Below are 16,211 nucleotides of genomic sequence, written 5' to 3'. Positions count from 1 at the left end.
AGATGATTCTGGTGTCCTGATAATTTATAATGGGGAACTGAGAGAGGAAAAAAAGGTAGAGAAAGTAGTAGAAGGCTGATTAAGGAGGGAACACAAAATATGGGAAAGTGGAAATAATATATGCTTTGGTAAAATTTAAAAGCTACACTATAAGTACCAGAAAAGTGTATTGACTTGCTATTTTATTTTATTTTAGACTCAAAGAGAAAAGCTTTATTTAAGCAAGGATAGTTTTAAGCATATGAAGAAAGATTTTTGCAAGCCTTTGATGCTAGTTTGTTTTTCTACGTGTATTTAGAAAACAGTAGAGAAATCTGGACCATAATGCATTAGAAATTAAAAATAGGTGTTTATAAAAATGCATTTAAATAATTTTTGTAGTGCATTAGGCTCTGACTGCTTTCCTTCCAGTCCTCTGAAACTGGGCAATGTTTACAGCCACCAAGAAAAAAGAAAGGAAGAGCAGCCTTAATGTCACTAAGGTGCTAGTATTTTTAAAAATTATTTAACTACAATGGTGAGAATTTTTCATTTTTTCTCTAATTTTCACTGCCTCACAACTAAATCTTTAAATGGGGTATTTCCTTATTTTGGAATCCTGGAGACAAACTTTTATTTAAAAAAACCATCATTTGCAGCTCACTTCTTGTAAGGAGTCTGGGGAGGGGGACTCCAGACTGCATGTTGAACTGCACACCAGACACCTGGAGAAGCACTGCAGAAAATTAGCAGCACTCGTATTTTACAAAAATAAATAAATCTAGGTTAGTTCATATTTTAGGGAAGCCTCAAAAACCAAATATTGCTGTCAGTTGTTAATAGAGGAAATGGGTTGTACTGTACACTGAAGTTGCATAGCAGGGTAAATTCTCAGAACTTGTGTCTTAAAGGCACAAAGGAATTTGATTAGGCCTTGAAATTGTGTATTTGGAGTTGGGTTAGACTGGTGTCAGAGAGCTGTAAGCAGGCTTCTGCACCCTCCGCTGAGGTCTCTGTGGTGTTTCTCAGGCAGGTGAGAACTTGCTCTGCTCTTCTCCCGAGGCTTCAAGATGCAAAGCAGCTCTGAAACAGAAGCTGGGCAGGTACATTAGTGTGGGAGTTTGACCTGTGCTAATCAACCTGGTAAGAGGGATAAAGTTGTACTGAAACATTAAACATTACATTCTATTGCAGGACATGTCCATGTTTTTTTCAAGAGTGTGCTCCAAGAGAACAGATCTAACTCTAAGAATAATCTTGGCATGACTGTGCTTGTCTCGTTCCCAAGAAATATGTACAGCTTTGAAATATATCAGTGAAGTCTGTCACTTCCTTTATAGAACATATCTATTCTTCACCCTCCCCTCTATACCCCTCTCCAGCTATAGGGGTAAGGTTTCCAAACTGATGAGGATAAAAATATATGTATCAGGTTTTCATCTTTGACAGTCTCGTAACCTGGGCTGTTGGTCTGGCAGTCTATTAAACTCATATTTTTCATGTAGCAAGACAGCAAAGTCACTGTTGGTCAAATGATCACAACAGTCTTGGTATAATTTTAGATGCTATGGCCAGTGCTTTTATTTTGAGGTAGAACATTGTGCCCCTTGTAGGCCTTCGTCCATAAAACTTACTACTGCCAGCTCTCTTTTGCTTGACTTCAGGCTCTTAAGAAAAAAAAGGAATTGGAAACCAGATACTCTAAATGAATGTCAGCTGACCCCAAACCATTCTGAAATAATAGCTCTTGGAACATGCAAGCTCACATTACTGTAATTAAGACTGTACATTTTTCTAGCTGTGACTTCCATAACAGCAGCGTGGTTCTGAAGTGTTTTTTTGTGTGCCCATTGGCATCCTGGCCAAATCATTGCTCTGTGAACTGTACTGAACTTGACTTCTTAAATCCAGTGCACTGGGAGTCTGAAGAAAGGGCAGTGCCTTCATGACACAGTTGGAGTCCTTGGATAACCCTTAGTGGCACAAGTGCAGTTGGTTACTTGGGTTTTAGGGGTTGTGGTTGCTTTTCAGCAACTCTCTTACCATAGCTCTTTAGTGTGAAGAAAATACGGGCTTTAAGGGTTAGACATTCTTAGTGAGGACTAGATTAATCATAATTATCTTCTGGCTCAGGGACCTCAGGGAGTGACACAAGTGTTGTGTGTCTGGTTTGATTGCCAAACTCAAACCAAGGCTTGAGTAGGTTTTTCCTCTACTTTTAAGCTGAAATTCCTCACAGGACATCCTTAAAACATCCTGCTGCTGGCATCAGAAGATCTCCTGCAAATTTCCAAAAGATAAACTTGGGTTTTGCTTCTTCAGAGGTAGCACATAATAGTGCTAACCTGGGAAGGAAACAGAGCTTGTGACTGATAGCCCGAGATGGGTGAAGCGCTCTCTTAGTTGTTCTTCTCATCAGTTTAGAAACCTGACGCCTGTAGCTGTATAGAGCAGCATAGAGGGGAGGTTGAAGAACCAAGTCTTTATTGCTCAAGAATTGAAAGTCAAATCCACCTTCTCTGTCATCAGGTTATTTGCAAAGAAACTCCGCTTCCACAAGCAGAATTCTTGTGTTTTGGTCTAAAACTGAAGCTCATAAACATGCAATATGGAGTAAATACCTGATTGCTACCCAAACCAAAGGGAGGGTGTGCTGTTGTGAGGCTTTGATAGGGCCTTGCTGTGGACATAGTTGATGAGAGAGTATCTTCTGCCTTTGGCCTGGTGAACGAGTAGGGATGGGTTTCTGAGAAGCCCTTGGGCTGCTTTCTGGATCTGCTCCTGAAAACAATGCATTACCAACTGCTTTCAGTTGTAGTCCTGGACATCATCTGGGTGATGCTGAGCAATCCCACTGACATTAAAGGGACTGAGGGGAATTTATTATCTCCAAAGGATCAAGCTCTTTGAGTGTTTGGATCAAGTTCAGCAAGCTTTATACTCATAAAGAACGACTCTTCCAATCAGTAAGACTCTGACATGAATTAGATAAGGAGGAATTAAGTCTTTGGCTCACTTTTTTTAATCTGCAACAATGGAGAATGGCTGTGTCTCCTTGGTCCCACATGTCTAAGAGTGCTTTGAGATCCTTATCCTAAATGTATAGAGTGCAATGCCAGGAGTAACAATTAGATTATCTCCTATGACTTTTCTTGTGTCACAGACAATCACGTTACCCCTGTAATGCAACTCAATAACCTGCACTGGGATAAAACATAATTCACATTGGGCTGAAGCTTATCTTCCAAAAAAGCATCAAGTCTTGAAGATGTTAAGGGACAGGGAAGCCACTATCTCTTCCGGTTGCTTGGCTCCAGTGGTTAATCACTATCACTGCTGAATTTGTCTTCATCTCCCAGCTGTTGGCTTTCTTTGTGCCTTTTTTCATTAGACTGAAGACCTCTTTGGCACCAAGCATTTTCTAATGGTGAAGTACTTCATACTGTAATCCCGTCACCCTTCTACCACCCTGCGAGGGAAATCATGCTCCCTCACTGCGTGACTTCCCCCCCGCCCTCACCCTTCTGTTTCTCAAGCCACTCCACTCAAAGAAAAACCCAAACGGTTGTGGTGCTTTTCCACACCCTGTCCAACATTGGTTTTACAGTATGGACAGCTGAAGGGCAGGTAGTGTTCCAGTCTGTCTCGCCAGCCTGTGTACGACAATAAGATCACCTCCCCACTTTGATACTTCTCTGTTTTTGCAGTCCAGGACTGCTGTTTGCTCCAGCATTGCACTAGGAGTTCATGCTGAATTACTTGTCTGCTTCTAGCTTTTCACTCCTCCAGGGTTACAACTTTCCAGGAAATGGGATGTCCCCTTGGGGTTCTTGTATAGCTTTTTTTTTGTTTAAAGTCCAAGCATATTCCCACTGGGATATTTGCGCATGCAGTTGTTTTTCTTCAAGATACAAAGCATTATAATATATTTCAGATAATCATCAGATATCACTGTGTGAACACTTCAGTTTGCATTTTCCACATACAGCAAATGTTTTTAAAAGGATAAGGACAAAAACGAATGGGAAAATGCTACTATCTTTACTAGCACAATGTATTCTCCATATCTAGGGTTGGAAAGTGCAGAGAAAACTTACATTTTTCTCTCTAGAATAAGAAATAAGCTTAGTGAATCACATGCTGTCTCTCGGGAATGCAACTCAACTGTGTATGTAGAAAACTCTCTGATAGCGTACAGAATACATACAACCTGCAGATCAGGACACTGATAAATGGAATCAGTGTTTCTAATCTGAATAAGTGGTATCCATGTTTCTTTTCCCTGCAGATCTGGCTGTACAATCCCTTTCATGCACCCCAAGTCAGAAGAAGGACAGGCACTGGATTTCTCAGTGCCATAAATAAAATACGGTGGTTGAAAACCAAAGTGAAGCTGTGTAAGACGGTAGGCTGGAAAATCAGTGAGGGCTAAAAATGGAAAGTAAGATTAAAGGTAACACTTAGCCACAAGACTATCCTTAGCAGCTTCAGAATAGTATGCAGTTAAATGAACACAATCACGCAGTAGCAAAGCTTACTTTATAAAGTGCATTGCTCTCACTTTTAACAGCAGATGATTGCTATTTACTGGAGGGTAGTGAACCGCAGGAAGCTGGCCTTTTTTAGCTCTCTTGCCCTGGAAAAGAGCTGTCTGAAGGCAACTCAGTATAAGTTTCCCTCCCTTCCCTTCCCAACCCCAGCTCCCCATGACCCCCAGCTGTGGGTTTTTTCCCTGTGATTGTCTATCTGAGCATCTACAATTCAGACAATTGAGGATCACTCCCAGCCATGGAGTGGTTTTTGTTGGCGATGCCCAGTCTTTGCGTTTCGTACAAGAGCCAAGGAGAGCAATGGTGCAAACCTGCCTGACCTGGGCTGCCAGAAGTACAAGAACTTTGATTTGTAATGGGAACTTCCCTGCCCTCAGCCCCTTGGTAGAAGAAAATGAATGATTGAAGCAATTTGTAACCTCAAAGTTTAGGATACCGTGAACACCTTTAGCCAGTTTCTGACTGTGCGAGTGGTAGTTGCTCTAATGAGATGAGTTATATTATTTCAGTGCTGCAGAGCAGAATTACCAATAGTTTTTGATGCTTGCCATAACTAAGTTTTATGTGAAGGGAAACATAAATCCTCCATCTGAGCATCCTGTGCGTATGGAAACACGGACAATGAGGTGCTGAGATCAGTAGTGCAGACCAAGATTCCTTTTATCCCGGAGAGAATGACTTTGGAATTAATTTGAAAGTGAAGGAAGTAAAAGACATGACTGAAGAAAAGCTGCTTTGCTAGAACAGCCATTCAAACGTGTACTTTATATCTGGCTAGGGAAACATAATTGCAGACTTTATATTCAAGGTGGCTTAAGCTATGTTGGTTCACTTTGCTTGTCCCGGTGATTTTTGGCTATGACAGTCTGCTTGGCATTTGCAAATAAGTTACTAGCAGCAATAAGTTGTTAAATAATAGTTGATGTTAATAGTGGTTCTGTGCTCTTTCAAAGGGTTGTAGATCACCTTAGGTTGTGGGTTGTTTTTTAATCTCTGCAGCTAGATTGCTGTTCTAGCACTGTAACATTTAGCTGGGAGGTAACAAATGAACTATTATTTCAAGGGTTGTTTTTTTAATATCGTTGGAGTGCTGTGTGTTTCCTAGTCTGGTCAAACCCACTTGTTCCTAAAAATTCTTATTTAGAGATGAAGCTAAAAGATACTGATCAAAGCTGGATAAAATTTCTTTCACAGTTACTGAATCTGGTGAAGGATATATATATTTTTAGTCTATTAAAACTGTCTATAGATTGAGGTTGAATTCAGTTAATATTTGGAGTCCTTAAAGCAATTTTCTATTTTAGGAATTGGAGCTTTTCATTTTGAAACAGGAAAACTGAGTTTAAAAAAAAGGAAAGCTGCAAGAAGGACAAACTCAATGCCCTTCTCAGCACTGACTGAGCTGCTTTGGTCAAAATGCTCGTCACTCTGATCTCCCTAGCTTGGCCACAGCTTTTAATTCCAGCTACTGGACTGAAGAAAAGCTTACTAGACTGAACTTCTCAGTGGATTTGTACGAATACACACAATCCCCTAGTGAGGGGTGAGAGCAGGTGCTTGGAAAAGCAGAGTAAGGAACTAAACAGCAGGTCTGTGGGTATCTCGTGAGGTGAATATTAATTGATCTGTGGTGGTCTTTCTCTTCCTATCCCTTGGAAGACCTTACAGGTTTTGCTTTCGTTCTGGTGTCCAAACAGAAAATATTTGAAGTCGTGAAAACTTTTCAAGGTGGAAAGTAAGTTCTCCTAGCCAGCTATAGTTGAATTTTTTCAAAGGGGCTGGGTTTGCTCTCTGTGGGTCACTGGCTGGCACTTCCCTTAGCGTAGATGAGAGCCTGAAATGCCATGTTGCACGTCAAGAGATGGAGCAGCGTTCAGAGATGCCTGTCGGTGCTGGTGAGAGCACAGGACAGCCCCGAGGCAGGTCTGCTCCGCTTGCGGAGGTCCTTGGAGAGCAGAGACTGAGCTGCAGCCCTTCAAAATGCTGCGCCGCAGAGCTCGGCGTGCACTGACCCTCGCAGTTCGATACACTCAGGGCAGGAGCGGGGCTGTCGCAGCCTGCTACTGTGGCCAGGCTGCTCGCAGTACCTGACATTGCAAATTTAAAGATGGCTTGATGTGTCCATGTTGATTTCAATTACCATAGTGACTTTCTTTCCATAGATACAGCAGTCTGTAGATACGCTAATTGATTGTCCATATTTTTCACTAGTATGTATTGCTTCTTGCCTTTTCTTGCTGCTCTTCTTAAAGAAGAATTTAAATATTCCAGGACATGTTAAATCCATATGTATTTGTGAGCTAAAGAAGCAGCAAATTTCTAAACCTTGTATCTGGATTTTATACTAGCTAATGCAGAAATCAAGTGGATGTGGCCAGTGCTCTAGGCTTGAGCTGCTAAATCCTTCTGAAAGCTTGAGGCTAAGGCTGGGGAAGCTCCATAGCCTAAAGAGGACTCATGGATCACACCCCCTATTTCAGTGTCTACAGGATTCAACCATCCAGTTTGATCACTGAATTTTATATCATCAGAACCAAGAATTTTCTTCATAAATGAATTCTGAGTAAATTGGCAGCATCTACCCCATGTCATTCTTTGCAATAGTGCAGGGAGTGTTACAGCTTCGTTCTGTCACATAATGAGGTGGTTTGATGGGAAAACACCAGGTCTGATTTTAACAGGACTTTATGCAGATATATTCCTAGAGTTGATTTTATTTTATTGGGTCTCATCCTCTGTGTCTCTCCTGGGCTTTAGCCATTGAATTTTTATTACCTTCAAAATTTCATGGCTGTGCAGCTCACTGGCAAGGAACAGCAGTTATTGCAATGGCTTTAATAGGCGTGTTTTTTCAAGCTTTGTTTTATGGGGGTTTCATTTATAGTTTCTTTTAAAATGCCATTCTTAAAACATGAACATGTCTGATTATTCTGCTGAGAACCGTGCACACTGAAGATAATGTGTCAATGATTGACATTATATTGTATTTAACGAGCTAAGAAATATTAACAGTTTGAGGATTTGAAACCAAAGCTATTAGGAATCCTGTCCAGCAGTATTTTTAGGGAAAATCTTATCCATAACTAAAAGAGAATGATCTCATTATGTCTCTCAAGGATTCAAGCAAATAACTTGTTGGATATTTGTTGTTGGTTTTTTTAAGGAGAAAAGGAATTGAAGGGAGAGAACAAATGGCATTTGCTCATCACTAGGATACTCTTTGACTAATAAACAGTTTGAGGTCAGCACTATGGTCCCCTGAGTGCTCACAAGAGCACAAGTGGGGAATATCTGAGAGGTGTGGCGTGGCAGGTTCTTCAAGGTGCTAGGATGCTTTGTACTGGGCACTGGTGAGGCCGCACCTCGAGTGCTGTGTTCAGTTCTGGGCCCCTCACCACAAGAAAGACCTTGAGGGGCTGGAGCGAGTCCAGAGAAGGGCAACGAAGGTGGGGAAGGGTCTGGAGCACAAGTCTGATGGGGAGCGGCTGAGGGAGGTGGGGGTGTTTGGTCTGGAGAAGAGGAGGCTGAGGGGAGAGCTGATTGCGCTCTGAAAGGAGGGTGTAGTGAGGTGGGGGTTGGTCTCCTCCCCGGTAACTAGCAATAGAACAAGAGGAAACGGTCTCAAGTTGTGCCAGGAGACGTTCAGGTTGGATATTAGGAAGAATTTCTTCACTTTAAGAGTCGTTAAGCATTGGAACAGGCTCCCCAGGGAGGTGGTGGAGTCATCATCTCTGGAGGTGTTCAAGAAAATGTTTAGATTTGGTGCTTCGAGACATGGTTTAGTGGGCATGGTGACGTTGAGTAGATGGTTGGACTTGATGGTCTTTGAGGTCTCTTCCAACCATAATGATTCTATGACTCTATGAAACTGTGGGCAGTAAGTGTCCTCAAATCCTGCCTCCAGCAGTGAACTCCTGCTACTGGGTGGAGAAGCGCAAACCCAGACCGTTCTCAGCTGCCGAATGTGGTGGTACCACCCAGCTGGGCTTTCACCCCCCACGAGAGGCAGTGTTGGAGGGGTGACTCTGGCGGGGGCTGGAGGACCAGCAGTGCCACCCTCTCTTCTGTACTCTGCAGCCCCCAGCCAGTACTGGCAGAGAAGAATAATGTTGAATTGACACCTGATTAAGCTCCGTGTGGAAGCAGTTTGGTTTTACCATGGCTGGTGTTATGAAGTCCCAGTGGCCCTCTGCTTTGGCAGGCCATGGGACTCTTGCGTTGCACTTTGTTCCCCCTTTTGCATGGGGGATGCTTCTTGGCTCGGGCGCAGCACTGCACAGGGCCCATCTGTGCTGTGCCTCTGCTGGGTTGAAACCCAGAGCACTGGGGATTATGGTATAGAGAAGGCACTCTTGAATTTTTCAAGGCTTTTTAGCTCTGGCTGAGCATACAACAGGAGGGACTTGGGATGTTTCCAGCAAAGCCACTCTCTCCGGTGGTCCCAGTAACAATAAGGTAATGCTGTGCAGGACCTGTTTGGGTCTTACAAAACCAAGGGAGGTCTGACAGGGTTTGCCAGCCCTGTTTCTGTGCTGTGCTTAAGTACTGTCCTGCTCCTCTTGGCCATGGAAGTGCTCATGCTGTGCTGCGCCTGAGCTGATAGATCTCGCTGAAGGTAAGCTGTCTCTGCATTTAGCCACGGTCTGTGTATCTGCAGCTCATCATGGCTGGGTTACAGCTTGGATAAAATGGCTCAAGGCAGCTGAGAGTGGACTGCTGGGATTCAGATCCGCTTTTCATGCTATTTTGCTTGTGTAACACAATGTGAGGAGTGCCAGGAATGGAGACAGATGACAGCTTAGAAAAGCTAGTTTGGCTTTCAGGCACCAAGGAAGTTGACACCTATAGTGAGAGGGAGGTATATAGTGCAGCTCTTCAAATAGTGCTTGGACACTTGACCTCCTGTGTCGCTTACAAGACTGAGGCTGTGTGTGTTCGACAGACGACAGAGCAGTTCTCCGCTGCTCGCTTTCAGTGGCAAAAGTGAACACTAACGGTCTTGCTCCTGGGATCCCGTGGCCTTCTCTGTTAGACCCCGGTTTCATAATGTACCAGCACCAGAGGCTGAGCCACTTGAAAGAATTCCTGACTCCCTGCCCTGTGTGCTGGTTCCTACCCTCATCCTGTGATTCCTTGTCCCCTCAGTCTGTGAGGATGAGTAACATGCAGTATCTGTCAACTGGCTTTAAATCAGTTCTCCTATAAATAAATAAAAAATCCTTCTCTGTTGGGGATTGAAAAAAGTGCTATTATGTCTGTGTTACTGCTTAAGAAAATACGTGTGGAACCTCACCCTTAATTAAACAAATGCTATGATTAAAGCAAATGCTGAGACAGGCAAACAGACAGTTCTTACATTTTCTGGTGTACTGTTTTTTTCAGCATTGCTTGAGAAACCCATCAGTAAAAGACGAGACAGTGAAGCTGTACAGAAGGCCAAGATCCTTTACGCATCCTGCATGAATGAGAGTAAGTGGCCTGATTTGAGAGGGACGCGTATATGTTAACTATGTTTATAAAGGCAGACTTTTTTGCTCTGCTGAGCTCTGAAGCTTTGTGCAGAGGCATAGATTTTGCTGATTTAGATTCAACTGAATGCAGAGGGTCTTCTATGCATTTCTGAAGCTGACTATCAAGTCTAAGGTACACCAAGGCACAATAAGTCAGTTTTACAGAGACCTCTGCTTGTCAGGGAACTGTGAAGGGGTATTTATTTGTGCAAAAGGATGCCAAAATCATGCCCCGGGGATGGTGTGGGGGTAGTGTCTGGTAAATCAGAGGAGCCCTCTGATGAAATTCTCATACTGACACTTTCAAGAGCCTGTTGCTCAGCACCTCCTACCTTTCTCTAAATCCGTTTAATCAAAACAATTCCACAGGGCTGGGTATAGACTGCCTGGACTCTTTAGCTCCGAATTATCTGCATGTCGAGCAAGTTTGGATGGGGAACCCTATAGCCATGTTTGCAGAGTGCTTTTCCAGAGCTTGTAAATAGTGCTGTAAGGTGATGTACGTTAGGTTGGAACATGTCACTACGGTATAGCTGCACAGGTGAAAGATGAATTGGGAGGGAGTAGACTTTGTTCTTCAAAGTGCCCTTTGTCCTTCTGACTGTTTCAGGCTTTATTTCCTGTGCAGTTTTCTCCTAGCACAGCCTGAGACTGTCAGCAATTGGGACAGCCTGCCCCGGCAGCCTTGGCGCTGAGAAGCAGACCTCTCTGGCTTTGATTATGTTCAATAACTCCCTCTCAGAAACAGTGAAATTTCTATGCTAGTTCCTAAGCAAGGACTGTCTGTTTTTAATGGACTTAATTCCAGCCTTTACCTTTTTGAAAGGCGCTGATTTGCCTCTCTTATTCTTAGTGCATATAAAGTGGGTTGGACTCCTGCGCTTCTGTGCTCACCAGCAGAGCAGAGGCTTTGGGTTTCAGCTTTGTGTTTTGTCTTGCCTAGAAATCAATCAATGCCAATAAATCTTGTGTGGCTGCTGCTGGATATAAATGGTCTGGAATGTGATTATTGTCACACTTTGACATTTCAGATAAAATTGAAAAAGCCGATGTGAAACCCCTGTTAAGTATACTGAGGCATTCACCTTTCCGCTGGCCTGTGCTGGAATCCAACATCGGACCTGAAGGACAGTGGTCAGAAAGGAGATTTAGCTTAGTCCAAGCCTTGGCAACTCTCCGTGGTCAATACAGTAACTCTGTTTTCATCCGTTTATATGTGGCTGCTGATGACAAAATCTCCAATCGGTATATCCTCAAGGTACAATACATAGTATATCTAATAGCTTACTTTGCATGTTGTTTTCTGGTCTCATTTTTTAAAAACATGTTTACATGCCAAATGTTTACACTTGATTATTGTTGCTATTATCTACTGACTTACAGGTATACATAGGTGCCAATTTTGAGGAATGTAGAAGCCACTAGGCACCACATGCTAGTGAAAAATATTTCTGTATGGGATATTTTCTCCTTTCAAATGGCAAAAAAAGGTAAAATATGTTCCCAGTGGACCAATGTCCAGGGTCTATGTGTGTGAAAATGAGACAGGAGGATATCTAGTCCTGGGGGTGTTCTGGGTGCTGCTTATGACTCATGAGTTGCGTGAAGAATGTTTTTTGTCTGTGAAGATGAAGAATTGTGCATCAGTAGCAGATAATTTGAACTTGAGCTATTTTTCTTGAGGTGGAAACACATTATCTTGTGCTTATACAGCACCTTACAACATAGATGTATCCCAAACGCTTCTAAACCTGAAATACGGAATTTACCTTTTTACTGAAATGCTATTGCTTTTGGACCAAAGCATTACCAGTTTGTTAACAGTGCATGATATTACACAACAGTTTAGAGAGAAAAAGACCCGAGAAATGTTGCCTCACTGTGGTCTGACAAAACTCCAGGGAGAATTGTGTTACTGTGAGATGTCACCATGGCAAGACTAAGTGCCTGGGCCAAATGCACTGTTTAAGGAGTAGAGATGAGTAGCCAGAGTAGACCAGCTTTCCACTGCTGCAAGAAAATAGTTTATGAAGGCGAGAGAGAAAGGACAAAGAAGAAATTTATGATGCTATTCATCACAGGAAAATAGGATCTATGATCCTTATGTTGTTAGCATCTTGGCTAGCTGTAAGAATGTAGCCAAGAATACATTGTATTTGGGGATCGGACAACAGTTAACTGCGGTGGTACTGGAGTGGATGTCGATCCTGAGTCAGTTCTTTAAAATGTCTTTTGACTGAGGCATTTGACTGGTATAAAATTGAAGGGTAAATTTTCCCCATCTCTAGGACGTTTTCCTGAATAGTCGTGTCAACAGTAGATCAACAGTTCGCTGTATTACAGATGTCATTCTGCTATCATGCTGTTCAGATCCTGTCAGGATTGCTTCGGCTGGAGTTTTGTTTAAAAACTGAAACAGCTGAATCAGGAGAGATATTTAGGTATCTCCTGTCATAATGTTTCAGTCCAAGTCACCTGTCAGTGAGGGGCTGGGCAGTTATGTCCTTATTGCTGGCCTCTTGGAGATGAATCATCCCTAGTAGTATCTTCACTCAGTATGCTTAGTGGTACCTAAGAATTAGGTATCTAAATAACTGAAGCACTACATGCTATGAAAAATATATTATTCCATAGGGTATGCTGTTGTTAGTTCGATTAAGAGCTTGATCCGCAGAATGCATCAGCCAGTATTCTTTGTCCGTCTTTTAACAAATCCCAGGGTGCAGATGTACCACGGACTGTTTCAGTCTGCTTGTGAAAACAGCTCAATTGCAAAATTCATTTTGTTCAGCATTGCAAAATCATGAATGGATCAGAAAAAAGCAGAAACTCCAAAAAACTTTGTTCAGCATTCAAAATGATCTTTTTTTTTCCTTGAGGGCTGAAGTTCGTTAACTCTTTTGTTTATTTCTCGTATTTGTGCTTTCTTGGTTTCAATGGGTTGTCAAATCTAACTCTTAAGCCAGGAGAATTCGGATGAGCATTTCATGCAATAGTCACATAATTGAAATAGATCAAATCATCTGAAGTTAATTATTACCGGGGCACACATATGCAAAACATAAGAGTATATTCTTTTTGCTTCAGTATGCTGAAAAAAGGTGATACTGTTTTTCAGAGAATCAGAGTTGCACTGAGCATCACACTTACTCTTATTTTAGTGGATGTTTTGTTTTATTTATTTATGGTGTATTTTAAAGGTTGAGAACATCAGCCAGTAGAGGAAAAGATGACATTTATTGATTCATTTTAGATCCTAAGTTGTATTTATTCAGGTAATTTTTATAAATGTAGAAAATGTGAAATATAAATGGTGTAGGATTTAAATTAAAAAATGTGAAATTATCTGAATAAATACAATGTCTCTTCACTTATCTTTTAAAACAAATACAGCATCAAAATAATAATTTTAGAACATCAAAACTGTTGCTTCTGCTTCAATCAATATCTTGTTCAGAGTTTGGAAGCTGACTGAATTATGTTTTCAGCTTTGGCTTCTGTACCCTAACCTAGCCTGATTCCATTGAAGTATTTCAGGAAATCTCAGTTTCCAGTAGTACTTTTAGGGTAAGCTCTGTGAGTTTAGCCTGGTTAGGAACTTGAAACAGTATGCAAATACTCCCATGTAGTCATTTCACTCAAAAGACTAACTGCAGATCTCAATGAACTTTTAGGACTGGTTTAGAAATTACCTTGAGGACCTTATTCCAATATTAGGGTGATCATTTGACTGACAAATTTGATCCATGTTTAGATCAAAAAGGTAAGTGAAAGTCAAAGATCCATCTGGACCTACCAGACATCTTTAGGTAATGTATTGGAGGCATAACAATTTCCCGTGCATGCAATCATTTCTGTGGCTGGTATCCAGCTGTTTCAGTACATCTGTTCAAAAAGCCAAATACAGCACTTCGTGCTGGTCTAGGGTGAAGCTCAAAAGTGTAACCTCAATTTCAAAGGAGGCTAATGATGCTTTCCAGATACACAGCAGCTAACATGCTCCAGCACCTAATGGGCACTTGGTCTCTACATTAAACTAGTGTTTGTCTCAAGCTGACTCTTGTGCCCCTGAAATATGGATAGGATGATGGTCATCAGCACTGACTCTTCAATCCTGTAGACTCAGTCCTATTGCATTACCTACCTGCTAATGGAGCCGTAAACACATATATCCCATAGGTGATTCTTTGCTCGAGTAGGTGGCTTAGATATTGCAGGGAGTATCTGAGACTCCCCAGATCACAGTAATGTCTGCCAGCACAGTATAACATTTTTCTGTTTTGAAGTGCTATGGAACTCAGGCTGGTGCGGTGTATTATGAATTAGATATTTACACACATCTACCATAATTGCCAGAAAACCATGAACTCTTCCGAGGTTGCTTATAGGGCTACCTTTGAATTCTGATGAATTTACCTATTAAATGCTGCTTCTTATTGTCTGTAACAGCTTGACCAAGCAAGTCTGTCTCTTGCATCTCGAGAAGATTACCTAGAAAACACTACAGAAGCCAACTCTGTAAGTATTATTAACCAGAAATCAGAGTGACCACTTTTTCCCGTGGTTTTTTTATTGTTGCTTTTGTTTTGTTGAGCTCCAAACAGAAAGGGTTGTGGTTTTGTTTGGATTTGGATTTTTCAGGATGTTGTCTATCAGAAAACACCCACCACTACAAGCACCACTACCATAAACACTCTTGCAAAGTTTCTCAAATGAATATTTTTGTAAGATTTGGGGTCCCTGCTGCTTTCCTTCCCCCTTGGAAGGAGCCTCTGGAGTTCATCTTGTGCAACCCCTCTGCTCAAGAAGGCTGACCTGGTGACTGGCCTCCAACTGGACTTTGTGCTGCTGATCACAACCCTCTGCACCTGGTCATTCAGCTAGTTTTCGGTCTACTCACTGTGCACTTCTCTAACCCATACTTTTTTCAGCTTGGTGAACAACCACAACTACTCTCCCCTCATCAACCAGGATATTAATGTAATTGTAGAAGGTAATCAGGCTGGTTAAGTATGATTTCCCCTTCATAAATCCATGCTTGCTACTGCTGATCACCTTGTCCTTCATGTGTTTGGAAATAGTTTCTGGGAGGATTTTCTCCATCGCCTTCCCAGGGATTGATATGAGGCTGAGCAGCCTGTAGTTCCCTGGATCTTCCTTCTTGCATCCCTTGAAGGTAGGGGTGATACTTATTCTCTTCCAGCCTTTAGGAACCTCTCCCAATAGCTATGACCTTCCAAATGTTATCTAGACTGGTCTTGCAATGGTATCAGCCAGCTCCCTCAGCACTCATGAGTGCAACCTGTCAGATATTCTGGATTTACTTATGTCCACTTTGCTCCCTAATCTGATGCTCTTCTGCTGAGGACAGGCCCTACTTGCTCCAGGCTTCCCTTCTGGTCTCAAGGACCTGGAATTCCTGAAGGCCAGTCCTGCCAGTAAAGACTGGAGTGAGGTTGGCATTGAGTATCTTGGCCTTTTTAATGTCATTTGTCACCCTGCTCCATTTAGCAGCAGATCCATGTTCTCCCTGGTACTTCCCAGGTCACCTCTGGCAATAGCATTGGTGCCTACCAGGCAGAGCAGCAGGGAAGTGTCGTTGGAGGGCTGGATAAGCCTTGGTAGCCCCTTCACGACATCCTGAATGCAAGACGCCCAGCAAACAAGAAACCTCCCTAGATGACAAATCGGGTTGGCAGATGGGGGCCTCCATTCCCTGCAGTAGTCAGTTGCTTGCCACTGTCGCTTCTTCCTTCTCTAGTGGTCCCGAGGGGCTCAGCCACAGCTGTCCAACTGATGGTGCTCCTGGGCCCTCATCAGCCACAAGAGGAGCGATCTTCCAGCCTTCATTGTGATGGGAGTTTCCACTTCCCAGCTTCACAGGCACAGGCTCCTGCTCTTCTGCTGCAGATGAAGGCTCAGGCTTTTGGAGCTGCAGGTCTCGGGGGAGGTCTGGTTGATCTTTCTCATCTCCTCTGAGGCCGTGTGATCTGCTGAGCTCTCACAGCTCTTTCCCGTGGCAGCGCAGCTCCCCAGCAGCCGTGTCCCTCCTGCGTGCTAGGAGATGTGCCCCAGCGGTCCTGAGAGGCCTCCTGAGGCTTGCGGGGCTGCACCCTTCCCTGGGAAGGACTGGCTGGGGCCCAGGGCCCCGGTAGGAGCCAGCTACACACGC

General features: G+C 42.9%; 1 protein-coding gene across 1 annotated transcript in view; it reads left to right on the top strand.

Moving 5' to 3' along the window:
- The window catches only part of LOC104166674 (metalloendopeptidase homolog PEX-like), a gene marked incomplete at its 3' end in the record, with an annotated part of 30,786 nt that overhangs the window by 13,616 nt on the left and 959 nt on the right, over positions 1–16,211 (top strand). Inside the window, exons 4-6 of the mRNA XM_009706692.1 lie at positions 9,912–9,998; positions 11,071–11,297; positions 14,489–14,557. Of these exons, the coding sequence (XP_009704994.1) occupies positions 9,912–9,998; positions 11,071–11,297; positions 14,489–14,557 (383 nt within the window). The remainder of the gene's footprint in view (positions 1–9,911; positions 9,999–11,070; positions 11,298–14,488; positions 14,558–16,211) is intronic.

This window comes from Cariama cristata, unplaced genomic scaffold (assembly GCF_000690535.1).
Source record: "Cariama cristata isolate BGI_N322 unplaced genomic scaffold, ASM69053v1 scaffold16260, whole genome shotgun sequence".
Lineage (NCBI taxonomy): Eukaryota > Metazoa > Chordata > Aves > Cariamiformes > Cariamidae > Cariama > Cariama cristata.
The sequence above is the reverse complement of the archived record's forward strand: the minus strand, read 5'-3'. Positions and strand labels throughout refer to the sequence as shown.